At 45.4% G+C, this 21,411-nt stretch overlaps 1 protein-coding gene across 1 annotated transcript in view; it reads left to right on the top strand.

Annotated features, from left to right (window-relative positions):
- The first annotated feature begins 1,148 nt into the window (after window positions 1-1,148).
- The window catches only part of DNAJC3 (DnaJ heat shock protein family (Hsp40) member C3), a 48,700-nt gene continuing 28,437 nt past the window's right edge, over window positions 1,149-21,411 (top strand). The window contains exons 1-4 of the mRNA XM_069970677.1: window positions 1,149-1,401; window positions 6,311-6,421; window positions 7,670-7,794; window positions 8,095-8,169. Of these exons, the coding sequence (XP_069826778.1) occupies window positions 1,320-1,401; window positions 6,311-6,421; window positions 7,670-7,794; window positions 8,095-8,169 (393 nt within the window). The 5' untranslated portion in view covers window positions 1,149-1,319. The remainder of the gene's footprint in view (window positions 1,402-6,310; window positions 6,422-7,669; window positions 7,795-8,094; window positions 8,170-21,411) is intronic.

The raw sequence follows: 21,411 nt of genomic DNA on the forward strand, positions 1-21,411 counted from the left end.
CCTTCGGGCTCGTTCCCACTGAGCAAAAGCAGCTGAATTTCTGCGCTGAATCAGCGCTGAAATTTCAGCCGTTAAAATAGGTGCAGAGCTAATTTCCATTGTGTTGAATGGAAATTCTGCTCTGCAGTTCACACGGTGGAATTTCCGCACTGAACTAATCCGCTTTCCGCCAGAAGAATGAACATGTTCATTCTTCCGCTAGCGGAAGCCTATACAAATCAATGGGGCTCTGATTTTCTGTTTCAGCGCGGAATACAAGCGTAATACAAGCAGAAATTACTCGCTGAATCAGCGCGGAAATGGGTAAAGGGGGGGGAGGAGGATTCTAGTATATGTTCTGGTATAGTCTAGTTTACTCACCAAATACTCGCTGAATTTCAGCGCTGAATGCATGCGGATTCAGCGCGGATTCCTCGAGTTTTCCGCGCTGAATTTGTCAAGAGCTGATTACGAGCTGAACACTTTCCTAGCGGAATACGCAGGGATTCTGCTTACATTCTGCTTATACTCTGCTCGGAATTCAGCGTCAGTTGATTTCAGGCGGAAATATTTCCTTGCGTAATCCGCTCCTTTTGCTCTGTGTGAACGTAGCCTTAGAAGAAGCCTAGGAATATATCCAGGTGGGATGGCCCATCTGCAGCCAGCCTCAGGGTTACAGCCCCTAGTCAGATAATGATGTGCAGAGACTCATATACGATCTGTTATTTATAATGTTACATGCTATATTACATATTGTGCGGGATCCTGTTTCCAGAATATGTGCGGATTCCTGCTGTATATATCTTGTATGTGTACCATTCTGCAATGCTTGTATACAGTATTACACAGACATGCAGGATTCTTGCTTTCAGAGCACGTCACTTACCTTTCCTCACATACAACATGCACTGCTGTTCTAGCATCCCTGCCTGCACTACTCTATAACCTCATAACCGTACGTGCATATCATCTCCTGCACAGCGCCCCCGTGAGGACCGCCCGTGTATAGGAGCAGCAGTGCACATTAGGCGCGGGCACGCTCGCAGATGACGTCACCAGCAGGAGCCGCAGCATTCATGTTTTCCTTGGCAGAGCAGCGTGCCGGAAGTGAAGAAGAAGGCTGGGCGCGAGACACTGAGCCCCTCCCCTCTCTCCGGTCAACGCTCCACGTTCACCAATAGGAGCGGAGGGGCGGGATCAGCGGCCTTTGGTCCAATGGGAGCTCACCACGACCAGCGCTCAACTTACTGGGAACTAGTTGAAGTGCGGCAGGACAATTCCCTGTCAGTGTATAGGAGCCGAGCGGTGTGTGTACCGGGGTGCACGATACATAGAGCAGCATGGTGGCCCCCAGCGCCTGCGCCCACAACCTCCTGTCCTTCTTCCCCTTCCTGCTTGTCCTGTTTGATCTGCAGTATGAAGGTAAGAGGAGGCTGTGTCCCCGCACATCACTGGGCCATGGCACTCCTGGGCTCCCATAGGCTGCAGTGCTCTGCCCTCTCCTCAGCCCCTACACTCAGGGGCAATGCCAGAGCCCACACACCCTGCATGGGGGGCAGAACATATTCTCCTACTCTGTATAATGTGTCACCAGGGAGAAGAATATATATATATATATATATATATATATATATATATATATATATATAATTATACCAAGGCTGAATGAATGGTTACTGTATAACTATAGTGAATATTCTATGACAAGGGGCTCGTGTGCTCCAGCTCCGTAGGTATATATATATATATATATATTATACCTGAGATCACAATAGTGGTAAACAGAAGAGGTTGGTGGGATTTGTCTGGCGCAACCACCCCTATTGGAACACCGGCCACGTTCCCCTGTAACTTCTCTGAATGAGGAGAACTCCTGGCACTGGTGTGAAGTCAAATTCAGGATTTTATTTGATGCAACGCGTTTCGAGGGTGCAATCCCCTCTTCATCAGGCATAATACAGGTAACAAACAACAATCTTTTATAGTAAAACAGTAATGGATGACCCGGAAGTGCTTTCTGCTCTCTAGTGACCTCTGACATCATCATCCCACATTACACTGATACTAACAAACATTTGGCTAAAAACACATATCTTTCAACCGGAGATTGAATAAAATAAAATAAAAATACACATCCTCATAAAAAGCGTTCTTTACATTTAGTGGAAATGCTTCTCTGCTGTTTTCCAGACTTATAAGATCACTATCTCTATCCCATATGGCTTTATAGTGCTGAACATAGATCATTACCAATATCAGCTGCAGGAGGCAGAATGTCTAAATGGTCTAGTGGTAAGTGTCTGGCCTATGACCAATGAGCCTAGCTGAAGTCATGGGTTCAAGCCCCTTGGGAGGTTAATAAATAGAATAAGAGTATAATAAATTTCATTTTACATATATCTATATTGATACTACATAGTACAAGGTAAATCCACCCTACAGTGAGTGATTATGAATTTATATTGTGTGATTGATTATAACCTTAAAATATACATCAGATCTCTGCTACTTGGAAATCATTATAATATAGAATATAATATAAAAAGATATATAAAAAAATTGTATAAAAACGGCATTTGCTAAATACCTCTATAATATGTACTATTTGTGATCGTCGAACACTACCCATAGGTATAAGTATATGTGAATCTTCACTTGATAGACCTCAGAGTCTGTGGCTCACCTTCCAGCACAATATAAACATAGTTCTGTACTCCTGGGTTTTTTTCTTTGCATATACCTGAGATCACACTTACATTAGTATGGAGAGTGTATTGCACATCTATGTACACATTGTATGCTAGTCTGGGAATGTGTTCACAAACTTCTGTATTGGAAACAGTCAGCAAGCCTCTTGTCACATGCTCCCATAGCAGCGTAGCAGCAGTCCTGTAATGCAGAGGAACAGGAGGCTACATCACATTACTATACAGCGTATAGACTTGGTTTAGGCTTGGTTCACACTTCCGCCAGGACTCCGTCAGAGAGCTGACAGATCCCATTGACATCAGTGGGGTTCATCAGGCTTCTGTGTGGTGTCTGTATATTATACAGGATTTGTTTGCTGTATTTTTTAGATCCTGCAAAGTAAATGGAGCTTTCCGAATGAAAGAATGAACCAGCCTTAGTAAGAAGCCTGTGTCAGATTCTGTCAAAAACCTGGAGAGAACACCACAACATGCTGTGCTAGAAGACAGCATGGAGGAAACCTAGTACAGTAGTTATGCATGAACCTAGTACTAGTAGTTATGCATGTAGGCCGGGCTATAATACAGGGTAGAATTGAGAATCACTTCAGGAGAAGTGATTAAATGTGTGTACACAGTGACTCCACCAGCAGAATAGTGAGTGCAGCTCTAGAGTAAAGCACAGGCTATAAAAGTAATGTATGTACTCAGTGAGTCAACTTCATTCATATGTAAACCATTGACAGGCAAGTCTCTTTAGAGCAGGCTTTACCTCAAGCGTCAGTATCTACCTACCAATGTTGGTTCTCTCATAAGTGTATATGGGTGTGTTTGTATTGTTTTATTATTATTAGAGAAAAGTTCTGTATTGGATAAAAATACGGAACACCATTCAGCTGCAAAACTGATTAATTTTTGCGAATTGCAGATGAAAAATAGAGGATCCAGATTTTCATCCTTGAAAAGATACTGACGTGTGAATGTACCTCTAGGGCACTATTACATGGAGTGATAATCGGCCGAATCAGACTGACTCGGACGATTATCACTTTGTGTAATAGAGACAACAATCAGCCGATCCTCACCTGATCGTGTATTTAGGTCCAACGCCAAAGACATCACTAATGATGTTGGTGCAGCCCTTGCTAAACGATTATCAAGCCATGTAATAGGCTCAGTAAACCTAAAAGATCAGTGCTCATTTACATTGATCGGGCCATCATTGGCCTGTCTAATAGGACACTTAGCCGCACATTCAGCAATGTTCCAGGGTGGGAATTGTATGTTTTCAAATAGGCTTAGTAGATTAGTTCTGAATTCAGTAGGGAAGACAGAATACACATTGGCTTCCTAGTCTTCTGGCTTTTGCAGTCACTTAACTGCAGGTAATTATGTAACATTTACAAAACAATGACTGATTCTCTGTAAGAACCACCTCTGGGCTCTGGAACCTGCACCAATCGGAGAACTGTGGCCTATGCTGGTGCCATCTGTTCTGCTTGCAGTGCTGCCCTGTTCAGGCAACTCTACCATCTATAGAAGTTACACAAACTGCATGAAACACTCTGGTTGTGTATGGCTTCCGGACCACCAGCAAGCCTGACAAGGAAAGGGGCTCTCTTTGTCACTATAGATGCAGGTCCCACCTCTGGAAGCCACACCAGTCAGCCATGTATGGCTATTATCAGGATGGTTTAAATCCTTATACTTGCCCCCTTTTTCACTTCCAACATCTCAACATCAAGAGGTACATCCTCTTCAATCTGAACCAAGGATAGAACGTACATACTCTTCAATCTGACCCATGGATAGAACAGCGCAGTCACGGGGAAGCCAGTGCCGCAGTCCGTTTTTTGAACCGTGGCCCGCTTCTTGTGTACGGCGCCATTCTATGCACGGGTACCGGGCCGGGGCTGAAGCATAGGAGGTGGGCCGGCCCGCTCCCAGTGGGAGGGAATTCCCTCCCCTCTATGACGCGGCTCCATTAGAATCAATTGAGCCACGTCATAGAGGGGCAGGGGATTCCTCCCACTGGGGGCGGGCTGGCCCACCTCCTGTGCTTCAGCCCCGGCCCGGTACCTGTTCATAGAACGGCGCCATACATGGGAACTGGGCCGCAATTCAGAAAACGGACCGCGGCATCGGCTTCCCCCGTGACTGCGCTGTTCTATCCGTGGGTCATATTAAAGAGTATGTAACTGATGGTACATCCTCTTTAAGAAAGAAAGGTGCCAGTAAAGGCTATAGAACCCCCCAAAAAGAAAATCCAACTACTCTCAATGTAGATCATTGCATATTCCACTTTAATTTTACACGTGGTCTGCCTTGTTCACAAAAATGATTTGTTTGAATCCAGCCGTATACCAATGATAAGGGAAGCCTTGTGGTCTGTTTACACAGAGCGATAATTAGCCCAATCGATTGTTTAACGATTTTGAAGCAACAATTTGGTTTTTAGAACTATCAGAGTTTAGATGAAGTGAAAAATCGATTAAAAAAATCGTTATTGCGATCGTTTTAAGATCGCTTAAGCCCATCTCCAACATAGGGTGAATCGGTGAAAGACTGTTTACAAGAAGCTATCTGCGAATTTTTAGGGAACGTCCAACGACTATTTGAGAACGTGTTGTAAGATCACAATGACTGATTTCTTGCCCGTCGCTTGAACGTTTGCTCTGTTTACATGAGCCGATTATCACTCAAATGCGATTGTTCTTGCGGAAATTGAACAATCATCGTTCCGTGTAAACGCACCATTATTATATGTGATTAATCAGTGATGAGTTCCAGCTGTACAATGTAGTAGCTCTTGTGTGGCCCTAACATTTAAAGTAAAAGTTAATTGGTGTTCCTGAGTACCTCACCGCCATAGCTTCACATTAGTTGTAGTAATTCTCTGCTTTATGCTGCAGCCCACAGGTATGGAAAGCGTCTCCAGCTAATGAGAACACTTGTCGGTGCCATATGTCAATTGTTAGCTTCTTGTTTGTGTGTATAGACTCCTCAGTAATTACGCTCATTCTGGAGTGATTGCATGTTTAATGCTTGCAGGGTAGTTATTACCTCCGCACTGATAGCACGCTGGGTAAGCCCAAGTAGGTATTAGCGCTCATTCATTATAGAAAGCATATCTTCTTCTGTGCACATGCTCCTTTTACTGAAACGGGTATGACGGGAAGTGACCGGTCCTTTAATGAGAACTTACTAAAACATGAAGGCCTTTGCTTTATCTTCAGTAAAAGAAATGTTAACAAGAAATAGAAAACTGAAGGAAAGCTGTTATTTCCTCCTAAAAGTTATAAATTAAAGTGGAAGCAAATTCAATACCGTCTGAGGTGGGAAGTGTTATGTACGTGCTGGAGGATGCACGGTGTAAGTGCCCCATGTGTTTAAGGGTGCTCTGATGTCATTAGAAAATAAGCTATATCCTTCTAGGTGTGTGTACATTTTTTTTTCCCCTATGATGTATTATTTCACATTGTGCATCTCCACTGAATGTAGAGTACCTCTTTCACATGTCTACTGGTTGCCAATGGAGACGGACAGCAGTTTAGTTGTCAGAATAGAGGCCATGATCGCCCTGCAGTGATCCTTCCCCCATGTATAACCATCCTTACATGACTTTCTGATGCTTTGTCTGACAGGTGTGGAGTGTGGAATAAATGCAGATGTTGACAAGCACCTTGAGATGGGGAAGAAGCTGTTAGCCGCTGGGCAACTTGCAGATGCTTTATCCCATTTTCATTCTGCTATTGGTGAGTACTGGATAGCTGATAATTTGTGACATCTATATGGAGTATCTATAGAAGTACAACTGGGGAAAGAAACTAGTGCAAACTGATCTGACTAATGCAAACATTAAATCTATCTATCTTTTTTTATCGACAAATAGATCCCTTTTAAAGGAGAAGTCAAGTGTAATTTCCCCCCAAAAGTTATACAAATTACCAATATACACTTATTACAGGAAATGCTTATGAAGTGCTTTTTTTTTCCCTGCACTTACTACTGCATCAAGGCTTCACTTCCTGGATAAAATGGTGATGTCACGACCCGACTCCCAGAGCTGTGCGGGCTGTGGCTGCTGGAGAGGATGATGACCGGGATGATAAGGGGCACAGGGCACTGGAGGGACACTGAGCATCCCTCTGCCATCATCCTCTCCATCAGCCACAGCCCGCACAGCCCTGGGAGTTGGGTTGTGACATCACCATTTTATCCAGGAGGTGAAGCCTTGATGCAGTAGTAAGTGCAGGGGAAAAAGCATTTCCCGTAATAAGTGTATATTGGTCATTTGTAAAACTTCTAGGGGGCAATACAACACTTTAATAAAATTTTTTGCTGGTCTTCTACTTTAAGTACTATCAGCAGGTTAGACAAATCTAACCTGCTGAAAGCCCCTTACAGCGCCTGGGAGGCTGAGGTTAAAGGTATGTGTGTTACCTTCCTACTTGACACGGGTCCTGGAGTAATCTTTGCTCTGAAGCACCAATAGGAGCACTGCTGTGTCATCGGTCCACTCCTTCTAATAATAATCAATGGAGGAGGTGGGCCAGATGATGCAGCCGGGCACTGAAGTGCAGGATCGGTGCTGGAGAGGAAGGTAAGACACATACCTTCCTACTTGGCGTCCCGGGCGCTATAAGGGGCTAAGAGGAGATTAGATTTGTCTAACCTGCTGACAGTTTCCCTTTAAAATTGTGTTTTGACAAAAGAAGTGTATCTTATAAAGCCATGTGCTCTTCAATAGAACAGTTTATATTCAACAACAGTGACCCCTATATATGACCTTAAATAGTGAAAACAAGATTGCTATGAGACCTGTTAGTCCGTGTACTTGTAAAGGGACTGCCAGGAGCTCCCATAATCCTCTTTCAGACATCCTCTACTGACATTACAGACATCACAGTAAATGTGGCCAATCCAATTTCCTCAAAATTGACTGTTTGATGCCAGCTCACTGTCTTTTTTTTTTTTTTTTTTTTTTTTTTTTTTTTTGTTAGATGGTGATCCAGATAACTACCTGGCGTACTACAGGAGAGCAACAGCGTACCTGGCCATGGGCAAATCTAAAGCCGCAATTCCTGATTTGAGTCGAGTGATTGAGCTGAAACCAGACTTTACATCAGTACGTAATGCCACCAAAGCTTAACTGCAGGGCAGGAAAAATAACCTGCTCCTAAGTATTTTGTTATCGCCACTTTAGAAGGTATAAACCTTTAATACATGATGGAGAATTTGGGAGTTTTCAAGTAGGATTGTGAATATGACTGAAAGAAGATGTGGACACTGCTTGGCAGCCCAGTAAATTGTGCACGCTTTCCTGAAAGCGATTGTTTTGTAGAATAAGGGCTATGTAAGGGGTTGATTGTTTACAAACAATTCATGTTGTTGTGTTGGTTTTTTTTTGTCTCCCTCCCTCTCTTAGGCAAGATTACAGAGAGGACAGTTACTGCTGAAACAAGGAAAGCTGGATGAAGCAGAAGAGGACTTCAAAAAAGTGGTAGGTTTCCTGCTAAAAACTGTTTGGCTTTAAACTCAGCAACTTGTTCTAAGTTAAAGGGGTGCCCCAGAGAAGAGAAAACAGTTTAACCTTTGCCGTAAAGTCTTCCAGTACTTATAAGCTGCTGTATGTCCTGCAAGAAGTGGAGTTTTTTTTTTTCCCAGTCTGACATGGAGCTCCTTTGTTGCCACCTGTTTCCATGTCAGGAACTGTCCTGAATGGAAGAGGCTTTCTCTAGGGATTTGCTACTACTCCTTTCCTGACATAGACATTTGCTACTACTCAATTCCTGACATGGACAGAGGTGGCAGTAGGGAGAACTGTGTCAGACTGATGGCTCATAGTAGGGTAGAGAAGGAACATGCTCAATCCTTTTGATGTGTATGGCTGCCTTTAGTGCGACAGCACATGCAGCTGTGAACTGCAGGCAGGACCTGGGCTTTGCCAATTTAACCCCTTAACGACATCGGGCGTAAACTTACGCCCTCGCGCCCTGGTACTTGGCGCATCAGGGCGTAAATTTATGCCCGATGTTTCCCCGATCGCTGCGTGTTCGCACACAGCAATCGAGGAAGATAGCCTGCTATAAATCATAGCAGGCCATCTTAGCTTTACGGCACGGGGGGTGGTTAACACCCCCCGTGCTTACGATCGCCGCTATAGGCTGATCAATTCAGATCAGCCAATAGCGGCGATCGGAACCTTTCCGGGTCATCGATGACCCGGAAAAAAATGGCGGTCGGTGCTGTCTGAGGACGGCACCGACCGCCATTACTGTAAAAAGTAATGGTGGTCACCGTGCCACCGGCCCGATCGCCGTGAACGGCTGTCCGGTACCGGCCGGCCGTTACGGCGATCGGGCCGGTGGCACGGCGATCAGAGTCCCACAAAATAGTAAATACCTGCCCTGGACCCCTCAGCTAGGTAGCCGAGGGGTCCAGAGCAGGTATTTGTACATTACTCACCTGTCCCTGGCTCCTGATCGGCGTCTTCCGGGTTCGCAGCGTCCTCGTGTTCGTTCGGGTCTTCGGCTTCCTCCGTGACGTCACGTTCGGCTTCTTTCGGCTCCAGCGGCGGCTTTTTCCGTATTTTGCGCTCTGCTGCCCTCTAGCGGCTGATATGTGTAATACACTTATCAGCAGCTACAGGGATGTTCAGAATGTAGAAATATTTATCTTTTTTTTTTCAAATTTTTTTTTTCTATTTTCCGCACCCTATCGCCGCTGAGCGTTGATCAGCATCGCACGAAAGTGCGCTGCTAATCAGCAACTCCTCCTTTTTGGCGTAGTTTTTTTTTTTCTATATTCTACTGCCACGGTCTGCTGATAAGTGCGGCATTTATCAGCAACTCCTTTGTTGGCGTAGGTTTTTTTTTTTTATACTTACTGTAAAAAAACACGTAAAAAACACTACATTACACCACACTACATTGAATAAAGTTTGACACTACACCACTACATACCCCATATACCAATCCCAGTATAAAGATGGCCCCCAGGGTGTTTTCGGCGTCAGAGGGATACGTTATTCTTGCCTCCGACACCGAAACAGCCAGTGAGGATGAATGGGGGGGATCCTTCTTTCCTCCATTCTTCATCATCATCATCATCCAGTGACGTGTCTGGGGGTAGCGTAGCGTACGCTGCCCCCCAGACACGTCTTTTCCGCCAGTACCGTCCCAATAAGAGATGACTGTATGGCGTGAAATTCTACAAACTCTGTGAACGTACCTCAGGGTACTCTTACAGATTTAGGGTACGTGCACACTGCGGAATGGCGAAGGATAAACCTTTGTGCATTCCGCAGCTGGCACCCGCCGGCGGACTGATGTGGGCGCGCGTCTCCACCCGTGTCATAGACTCCATTCTATGCACGGGCGGATTGCATTGTCCGTCCAAAGAATGAACACATTGGACGGAGAGCGGAATCCGCATTGCATAGAATGGAGTCTATGACACGTGTGGAGACGTGCGCCTGCATCAGTCCGCCGGCGGGTGCCAACTGCGGAATGCACGAAGGGTTATCTGTCGCGATTCCGCAGTGTGCACGTACCTTTAGAGTGTATGTAGGAAGGGACACCCGAATGCAGCCCCCAGATGCCCCCTCCCCCCCCCCCCCCCCATCCTCGGAACAAGTGGGAAGATCGTCCGGGAACTGATCTTCCCACTGCTGGATAAAGGTTACCACCTGTACGGGGATAACTTTTATACCAGCACCCCCTCTTCCGGTCCCTCGCTGCCCTGTAGCTTGCGGCACGATCCGAAAATATCAGAAGTAGTAATAGAACCCTAATATCTAGCAGCCATGGAGCGGACCCAGCGCTTCTGGATATGAGGGACCCCGTATCTCACCAGGACAACATTTTCCAGGTGACGTCCCCCCACACTGGAGAAAGGGAGACCCCAGAAGAAGTGCAGAGTGTGGAGTAACAGGGGGATCAGGAAGGACACCATTTACTAGTGTGACACCTGTCCTGATCCCCCCCCCCCCCCCCCCCGGCCTCTGCATACTGGATCGCTCCAAGGCGCACCACACGTCATTGGGGTTCTACATTTTCTAAATTCCTTCCCTTATTCCTATTTCAGGGGTCACGTTGATCCAGGGATTATTCTGATCGCCAATATGGAGTCGGAAGGAATTTTTCCCCTGTGATGAGGCTACTGTTGTCTGCCTCACGAGGGGTTTTTGCTTTCCTCTGGATCAACACAGGTTGAGTTTGATGGACACCTGTCATTTTCAACCTTATAAACTAATAATTGGCCTAATACCCCCAAATAAATTAGAATTGTCCCTTTTCCCCAGCTAAGTAGGTATGGCTGCCATTCCCATTAGAGGATGCCATGATGCAATTATAAAGCCTCTGTGCGGCCAGGACAGTAGAAACCCCCCACAAGTGACCCCATTCTGGAAACTACACCCGATAAGGAATCTAACAAGGGGGGCAGCGGGGATATGGCCCCCTGGTGACGGCCACAATTGGGACGTGAAAATGAAAAAAATTGTATTTTTTATTTTCTCAGCACATGTTCTACGTAAGTGCCCGTCACCAGTGGGGTCCATATGCTCACTGCACCCCTTGTTAGATTCCTTATGGGGTTTAGTTTCCAGAATGGGGTCACTTGTCGGGGGTTTCTACTGTTCTGGCAGCACAGGAGCTTTGTAATTGCGACATGGCCTCCATCCTCCATTCCAGCCTCTAAATGGCGCTCTGTCCCTTTGGTGACTTGCCCTGTGCCCATATGGCACATTATGCCCACATGTGGGGTATTTTCGTACTCAGGGGAACTACCCTACACGTTTTGTGTTCATTTTCTTTTTTAACCCCTTGTGGAAATGGAAAAAAATCAAGGCTAGACTAACATTTAGTGTAATTTTTGTAAAATTTTTACTCTAAATCATTAATCTTGTCATGATTTTTTCATTTTCACAAGGGGTTAAAAGATAAAAAAAAAAAAACATTTAATGTGTAGCGCAATTTCCCCTGAGTACGGAAATACCCCACATGTGGACATAAAGCGCCATGCGGGTGCAGGGTAAGCCTCCAAAGGGACGGAGCGCCATTTGCTTTTTGAAGGCTGGATTTGGATGGAATGGATTTCGAGGGGCCATGTTGCATTCAAAAGGCCCCTGTGTTGCCAAGACAGTTGAACCCCCCCCCAAGTGACCCCATTATGGAAACTACACCCCTCAGGGAATGTAACAAGATGTGTAGTAAGCATATGGACCCCACTTGTGACGGGCACAAATGTGGAACAATGTGGCGTGAAAATGAAATATTACATTTTTTACACTATAATGTTGGTTTAGCCTTGAATTTATCATTTTCACAAGGGGCTAAAAGAGGAAAAAAAAAACAAAATGTGTAGAGCAATTTCCCGCGAGTCCGTAAATACCCCACATGTGGACATAAAGCGCCATGTGGGCGCAGGGCAAGCCTCCCAAGGGAAGGAGCGCCATTTGGATTTTGGAGGTTGGATTTGGCTAGAATGGATGATGAACGTCATGTCGCATTTACAGAGCCCTCGTGCTGCCAAAACACTGGAAACCCCCCACAAGTGACCCCATTCTGGAAACTGCACCCCTCAGGGAATCTAACAAGGGGTGCAGTGAGGATATGGACCCCTTGATGACTGGCACATTTGTGCCATGAAAGTGAAAAAATGAAATTTTTTACTTTTACGTCACATTGTTCCACATTTGTGCCCGTCACCAGTGGGGTCCATATGCTCACTGCCCCCCTTGTTAGATTCCTTCAGGGGTGTAGTTTCCAGAATGGGGTCACTTGTGGGGGGTTTCCAGTGTCTTGGCAGCACGAGGGCTCTGTAAATGCGACATGGCCCTTGAAATCCTTTTCAGTGAAATTCCGCTTCCAAAAGCCAATTGGCGCTCCTTCCCTTTGGAGGCTCGTCCTGCGCCCCCTTGGCACTTTATCGCCACATGTGGGGTATTTCCGTAATCGGGAGAAACTGCGCTACACATTTTGTGTCTTTTTTTGCCTCTTATCCCTTTAAGAAAATGAAAAATTGAAGGCTAGAACAACGTTTTGGTGTAAAAAATAAATTTTTCTTTTTTCACGCCATATTGTTCGGAAAATCTGTGAAGCACCTGTGGGGTCCAGATGCTCACCGCACCCCTTGTTACATTCGTTGAGGGGTGTAGTTTTCTAAATGGTGTCCCTTTAGGGGTGTTTTTTAGGTTTTGGCATCCCAGAGCCTCTGCCAACCTGAAGTGGTACAGTCAAAAATGACCAAATATAACGGAGGCGTTGAAATTCACTAGGCGCTCCTTTATATCTGAGGCTTGTGGTTGCGTCAAATAGCGCAATAGGGTCACATATGGGGTATTTCTATAAACTGCAGAAACGGGACAATAATTATTGGGGTGCATTTCTCTGGTAATAGGTTTATAATTATGAAAAATATTGGATTACAATAAAATCTCTGCACAGAAAATTAAAATTTTCAAATTCCTTACACACTTAGCTTTTATTTCTGTGACTCCCCTAAAGGGTTAAAACACTTTCTGGATATGCTTTTGCAGAGTTTGGGGGGTGCAGTTTCTAAAATGGGGTGCTTTGTGGGGCTTTCTAACATACAGGCCCCTCAAATACACTTTAAACCTGAACAGGTCCCTAAAAATATCTGATTTTGAAATTTTACAGAAAATTTGGAAATTTGCTGCTAATGTTTTAAGCTTCCTATCGTCTAAAAAAATGAAAGATAGTTTAATAAATGCCGCCAACATAAAGTAGACATGTTGCTAATGCTATTTAATATATAATTTATGTGGTATAACCACTTTCTGTATACGCAAAAAAGTTTCAAAGTTGGAAAAATGCATTTTTTTCAAATTTTTTTCACATTAATTGGGGTTTTTTCATAAAGATTTGTTTTTTTTTTTTTTTAATAAACAATTTATTCAGTTTTGTAATACAGCAAAATGAAAATACAGATCAACCGGTACAGAAGGCTGTCAGGTACGTACTGAAATCATAAGAAAGGGGGGAAACCGCATGGGAGCGGGAACGCTTAATCTAAGAAGGTTCAAGCTTGAGCGTTATGCAATGAGTCCGCATAGGATCGCACATGAGAAGGATCAGGCCCATGCGTCAGTTAGGTTTGAGCGGGCGGGCAGCATCTAGTGGCGAAGAAGGGAGTAACAGTTTCAGGTAAGATTAATATTACAACATTTTGTTGGATTCGCCTGAGTATGCGTTGTGGACGAGAATCATGAGGCTATAGGTCAGCAACCTGTTAACTCCCAGGTGGAGACTAGTATATCACATAACCTGACATTTAAAAGTTCTACCTTAACTAAGTAACAAGAACAAAACAGAAACAATAAAAACAAAATCAAAATGGGTTCCCGTGTCCTGATGTCTGGGGCAAGAACTGGTCCATCTATAGCAGAGTAAAAATCTCACAAAAATGTGTTGCCTTGCGTGTTTTGTTTTGCTTGGGGGTTATCAAACAGTAGCTAAGCGAGATCAAAGCAAATGCTCGGAACAGTATCCCCTCAGGCGGGGGGGGAAATCGGGGAGGGTGAGCTAGGGGCTGTGGGAGTCTGAATTTTGAAGATACCCAGAGTCCCTTTCAGGTCTTCCGTGAGGTACCAAGTTGACTGGGTGAAAGGGCTGATTAGCAAAGGCAGTTCAATAGTAGGGATGTACTTGGTGATAAAAGGCCTCCATTTTCTGAAAAGAGGGCCCGTAAGAATTTCCTTTGATCTCATAGCCAGCTTGCGCTCCACATAGAGTAGTTCACGTAGGTGTGTGATCACTTGTGTCAACGTCGGAGGGGATGGTCGTATCCACTCCAACATTATGCACCTCTTAGCTACAATTAGGATGTCATGAGCGAAATGGGGCAGGTTAATATAAGAGTTTTCGTCACCTTCCCCAGTCACTCCTATGTGAAAAAGGGCCTCTACCAGAGTAAGTGTATGGGATTGAGGAGTTAGCTCCTGTATAAGAGAGGACACGTCTTTCCAATAGGCTTCTAGGCGTGGGCAGGTCCAAATGCCGTGGAAGAGATCCGTCTTGGGGGTTGAGCATTTGGGACAAGCTGGTTTGCGATCAGGGAGTAGGACAGAGGGGGGGAATTGAAAGGCATAGATAGCGTTATGAATGAGCTTAAGCTGAAGCTCCCTCCATTTCTCGTTCCCAATTCGCTTGTAGAAGGTTCGTAGTCCCATTATGATATGTTTAGACATATGTGGGTTGTTTAGGATCTGGTTCCAATATTTCCCAAAAGGGGATTTGGAGTTCGGGGTCAAGTAAAGAAAAAGTTTTTTATATAAACTAGATATGGAATTATCAGGGGGGTGAAGTAGTAACTGGTCAAAATCGTTTGGTGGGGCTTCAGAGCCCATGTCCGTCAGTCTAGAATGAAAATATGATTTGATCTGTTGGAATGAAAGAAAGTCAATGAGTGGGACATTAAATTTAGCGGACAGTTCAGGCAGAGTGAGCCATCTACGTTCCGTTGGGTGGAGTAAATCACCTAAGGTTTGCACGCCCCTACCTTTCCAGGTGGCTAAAAGGCGGCTATTAGCTCCCGGAGGGAAATCAGGTACATTCCACAGTGGAAAATGTTTAGAGCACCTAAAGGGCCTTTTGTATGCCAGACGGATCTGTTTCCAGGCAATGACTGTATCCCTAAGCACTACTGACAATTTTAGGGATCTGGGCAGCGCAGAGAGAGGACCATGCAGAATCGCCATTGGATGCCATGGTGCGAATAGCTGACGCTCCAATGGTGTGTTGGAGTGCATACGTGTGTTATGTTGCCAATCTAGCACGTGTCGAAATAGGCACGCCAGGTTGTAGCCCCTTATGTTCGGGAAGTTAACCCCACCAAGGTCCCTGGATAACATGAGTTTAGTCAGTGAGATTCGTGGTTTCTTACCAGCCCAAATAAATTTGGTAAAGGAGGAAGTCAATGAATTTACGTCAGAATGTCGTAGAAGGATTGGGATCGTCTGTAGGGGGTATAGTAAACGGGAAAAGCAAGACATTTTTATTAGGTGGCATCTGCCTATAAGAGTCAAAGGGAGAGATCTCCATCTAAAGAGGTCCGTCTGTATTTTGGAGATTAAAGGAGGATAATTAAGGGAATATAGAGAATGTGGGTTTTTACCTATAGTGATACCCAAATATGTGATAGTCTTTTTGGCCACAGTCAGTCCCAGTCGTTCAAGCTCCGCCATTTGAGACCGAGAGGGGCTGAAGAGAGGAAGAACTTCCGATTTGGAGAAGTTGACCCTATATCCAGAATAAGATCCAAAATCTTCCAAGATTCCAATCAGGTTAGGTATATCTTGAACAGGGTTATCAGAGAATAGAATTATGTCATCTGCAAAGAGGGCCGTCCGTGCCGCCACCCCGCCCACCTTAATGCCTGGGAAAGCAACTCCTGAGCTGAGGTATCTTGCTAGAGGTTCTAGAGCTAGGTTAAAAAGAAGTGGCGACAGCGGACAGCCTTGTCTTGTGCCCTTACAAAGGGGTATAACAGGGGATAAGAAACCGGGCGTATATATCCTGGCTTTGGGGGCAGAGTATATGTGGGAAAGTAGGTTTCTAAAAGCCCCACTAATGCCAAAGGTGTCCAGTACCCTCCCCAGCCAGGGCCAGCGCACATTATCAAAAGCCTTCTCGGCGTCCAACGTGATTAATGCTGGCTGTTCTCCCGGCTGGGGAAGGAGATGGACCCTGTCCAAAACTGTAAGGACAGTTCGGATATTAGCAACCGCAGAACGGTTGCGAATGAAGCCCACCTGTTCGTGGGAAATTAGGGATGGTAAGATATCCGACAGCCTGTCCGCCATTATTTTGGAGATCAATTTAGTGTCCACGTTTATAAGTGATATTGGACGGTAAGATCCAGGTAGGAGAGGGTCTTTACCTGGTTTGGGTAAAAGCTTGACATATGACATGTCCGCTGAGGAAGGTAGACCTTTGTCAGATAAGGCATCATTGTATACGTCAGACAGGGTGTCGGATATCTGTTCGCACATAATTTTATAAAATTCCCCGGTATACCCGTCCGGGCCAGGGGCTTTGGAGTTTTTAAGGGTTTTAACCGCTGCACTAACAATTTGTGGGGTAATAGGGGCGTTCAAAAAGTCAAGTTGGTCCTGGGAAATGGTCGGGAGGGGGACCTTAGATAAGAGGGTGTCAGTCAAAGTCGGAGGGGATGTGTCTGAGTACAAGCTTGTGTAGTACTGGGCTAAGTAGTCACTGATCAGTTTTGGGCTGGTAAGAACACGATCGTGGTTATCCTTGAGGGCGGTGATATGGTTAGGTGGGGTACGACCTTTTGCTAGGTTGGCAAGTAACTTACCCGCCTTGTTTCCATACTTATGAAGGGTGACCTCCAGTTCTTTCTGGAAGAAGCTCTCTCTCTGCGCAGCCCAGTCATCAAAGGCTTGTTTGGCTCGTACCCATGCCTCTTTGGTGTTGGAGTCTGGATTCTGTAAGAAAGCAGTATAGCAAGTTCTGAGATGTTTACTATTACTTTCGTAATTCTTAAGTATATCTCTCTTTTTAGCGGTCGTGTATGCTATTATGTGACCCCGGATAACCGCTTTCGCTGCGTCCCAGAATAGGGCGGGGTTGCCCCTGTGGGCGATGTTATCAGCGGCGTAAGACATCCACCAACCTTTAAGGAAAGAGACAAAGGACTCGTCTGTGCCAAGAGAGGAAGGGAAGCGCCATAAAATATCCGTTCCTTTGGGGAACTGTTCTAATAGAGAGATCGTTATTGGGGAATGATCAGAAATTACCAGAGGTTCTATGTTTGTGTGTCCTACTTTCATATAGAGGTTTTGCGAGACTAAAATATAATCAATACGAGACCAAGAGTCTCTCGGCGCTGAGTAGAAAGTATATGCTCTCTCTACTGGGTTGTGGGATCGCCAGGGATCTATCAGGTTAGTGGACCTTAGCAAAGGTGGGAGTACCTTGTCTCTTCCCTGAGCAGGGGGACCCAGAATTCCTGATGTCCTATCCTCCAGTGGGTGTAGAACCGTGTTTAAGTCTCCCCCTACTATCCTATGCGGTACAGTGTCTGTTAAGAGGGATGTTTCCAAATTTGCAAAGAAGGGGGGCGTTTTCCCCATTTGGGGCATAGACGTTGTAGACGCTCAAAACACCACAAGGTGAATTCAGGGTCATGTGATGTATACGTCCCTCATTATCATGGTCTGTAGTTACCAGGGAATGCACCAGGTTCCTGTGTATCAAGGTTATGACCCCTGCTTTTTTGTTTACCGCCGGGGACCCATATACCTCCCCCACCCAGAGTTTTTTTCATTCTAACATAGTCCCCTTCCTCTAGGTGTGACTCCTGTAATAGGGCTACGTCAGCTTTGAGTTTTTTAAGGTGCCGAAGCACCATCATGCGCTTCTGAGGGGAACGTAGCCCCTTAACGTTCCAGGCTATGACTCTCATAAAGTTGTAGGTGATAAGAGATTTGAGACGGCCCTACAGAAGATGTATATATGCATGTGAGATTGCGATGGAACAGATTACCCCAGACCCAGGACACAGGACCAGAACAGGAACACCAATGTCTGGAAGATAGATAAAATGAAAATGAAAATACAAATACATTAATGGAAAACAACATTAACATTAACATAGCGCCATCAGGTGGCAGAATGGCCAAAGCAGGACTGTTGGCCACAAGTGTATAGGCGCACATAACTTCCTTTTTTCAGGGGAAGGAACACCCCAACAGACACTCAAACCTTTTCTGTAAGGGTATAGTATGTGTGTGTGGGGGTGGGGGGGGGGGGGGGGGGTAGGTGTTAGTAGGCGGTAGGCAGTAAGGAGAAGTGGGGGGAAGTGGGGAAAATGTTTGGTATGATGGAAGTAGAGAGGGGAAGCGGGGGAAGGGGAAGGGAAAAAGGAAACGGAGGGAGGGGAGCCACATACAGTGGGGAGTTGCCCTTAAGAGGGGGGAAACACGTGATTTCTGTCTCAGGTCCCACCGTGTAGAATAGGTGGCAAGTGAGAGGTAGTCTCAGAGAAAGAACAAATTAGTTAGAATAAAACAACAATTAAACTTTTTGTGGAAACTAGGTATGCATATACTGTGAGTACAACCAGTTGTCAGTCGGAAGCTAAGTTCAGTTTCAGGTAGGCAAAGAGGTTGAGGCAGCAGGAGACATATGCAGCTGTTTGCGTCTTTTCTTGTCCGGGCTCTGGAGAAAAGAGGAATCTTGTGTCCCTTGGATCATAGCTTCCGGAGCATTCAGGGGGTTTTCTTCGCCCGGGTGGAGTAGGGGGCATGTCGCTGCGGCTTCTGGGGAAGCAAAATTTTGTAGGCTGCCATCATTGTACAGGACTTGGAGAGTGGCTGGGTATCGGAGCCTGAATTTGACTCCACGTTTGTATAAGGCAGAGCAAATAGAGCTGAAAGCTCTACGTTTTCTGGTAGTTTCAGCAGAGTAGTCAGCAAATAAGATCACTTTGTGCCCTCTCAGTAGCAAAGGTGTGTTTCTGGCCCTGAAGGCCTTTAGGATTTCCTCTTTATCAGTGTAGTCCAGGTATCTCATGATCACTTGGCGCGGGCGCGCTCTAGTTACGCTGTTGTCGTCAGGGGCCGCCATGTTTGGGCCTAGGCGATGAGCCCTCTCTACCTTTTTGGGAAACGTTAGCCCTAGGGCCTCAGGTAGTTCGGATTCACAAATCTGTTTAAGGTGCTGCGGTTTTATTGCTTCTGGGAGACCTACTATTCGCAGGTTATTGCGTCTTGCTCTGTTTTCTTGGTCTTCTAGTTTATCACGCAGCAGCGCAGTTTCCTTGGTGAGCATTCTGACCTGCGCCACAGTGGAGGACGAGACATTTTCCACCTGGTCCATTCTATGTGCTAGCTCTCCAATATGCCGAGTATGTTGCTGCACCTCTACCTGGAGTGCTTGCAGGGAGGCAGTCAGCGTGGAGATCAGAGTCTCTTTCAAGTCAGGTGCCAGACGCTCCGCCACTGCGATGGCAAGGTATTTATAGTTAATAGGAATAGCCTGACCTGTTAGTGGAGAGTCCATTTCAGCCGGCAGAGATATTTGCGAGTCCTGAGACAAAAGGACGTAGTCATCATCCGCCGGGCCTGTATTGGTCTGCGGTGTGTGTGAAGCAGCAGCGCCCGTTCCGGTCGGCTGTGAGAGCTCCCCATGGAGCGGAGACGGACATGCTGCATCCGCCATCTTGGGATCCTGTTGCGCAGCTAAAGCGGCGGCTGTCGGTCCCGGCGGCACGCGCAGGACGAAGCGATCCATGCAGGAAGCAGCACAGGGATGATGTGGCACAATCTGGCTCCCGTTCTCTCCGGTCAGGTCGGTATAAATGCGGCTGGGTAAAGGCGGTCTGGAGGAGCTGTGTCCCGCACGTCCTCACATCCCTGCGCCGGAACCGGAAGTATAAAGATTTGTTATGAGTATCGACTCCAATTTACCAGAAATGTAAAGTACAATATGTCACGAGAAAACAATCTCAGAATCAGCCGGATAGGTAAAAGCATCCCGAAGTTATTAATGAATAAAGTGACACTGGTCATATTCATAAAATTTGTCTCTGTCATTAAGGCCATTTCAGGCTCTGTCCTTAAGGGGTTAAACAGTGGCATGTGTAGGTGCAGTGCACAATTATCAGTGAATTATAAGCACTTTTGGAAACAGCACATACAAGTCACCAATAATTGCAGGCTGTGCCTGGAATAGCCATTGCTTAAATCACCAAGCCCAGATTCTGTCTTCAGATTACCCATGCACTATCCCAGCTGCTGGCATTACGTGTAAGATTACCCTTAGGCCCCTTTCACACACTGGTTTATTCTGTCCACATTTGAGGGCAGAATGCAGATCCATTTATTTCTGTGGCCCCATACACACATACTGTAAATGTTATAGGTCTTTGTTGGGGCTGTGCCACAAAAAATGCACGGATCGGCCATTTTGAATCAGTGAAAATGCGGACAGGTTGTGAACGCTTCACATCTACGGGCAGGCCTACACTTCATGGCTATGTGTAGGATGTGTGAGTCGGACCTTAACCTTTAATTGCATTAGCCTTTCTAGAATATATGATACTGTGATGTTAGTGTGAGCTTCATTTTTAAAACAAAAGTACAGAATACAAAGATCTCTTCTTAATTGTTTTTCTTCCTATCAATAAATGTATCCGTAATCGATGAACCAGGTTTGGTGCGGACAGTGGCCTTATGATGGGGTTTTCGTCATGTGTCTGCTGAACACGCATACATATGGGCTTTTATTTGGCTAACATTCTAGTCACCCATAAACTTTTTATTTGACTCTCTAAATTGATATAGTCTCTTTTACTTATGGTTAATTGTTTAATAGATATTGACCATCTGGTGTATTTTTAAATGAATAATTAGGTAAAACTATAGAAAGTTGTTTTTTTTTTTGTTTTTTTTAATAGTCTTTCCTTACCTGTTGTCATGTCAACATTTTCTGTCAAGCATTACCAAGAAATCAGAATTAGATTAAAAAGAGCAGTCTTTGTGCCAGCCACAGCGGACATCACTTAGAGCAGGAAAGATTACCAAAGTCTTCACAACAAGTCATTACCATGGGAGAAATTCAATATCTTAACTTTTAAAATACTCCATCAAACATGTCCCTGTTAGTCGTGGGCTGAGTGTATTATAAAACAACTAGGTCACACGGCCATTCTTCTCAGACCTCCAGAATGTCAACAGATCAAAAGCGACACCGGG

Source organism: Dendropsophus ebraccatus, chromosome 5 (genome assembly GCF_027789765.1).
Source record: "Dendropsophus ebraccatus isolate aDenEbr1 chromosome 5, aDenEbr1.pat, whole genome shotgun sequence".
NCBI classification, from domain to species: Eukaryota; Metazoa; Chordata; class Amphibia; order Anura; family Hylidae; genus Dendropsophus; species Dendropsophus ebraccatus.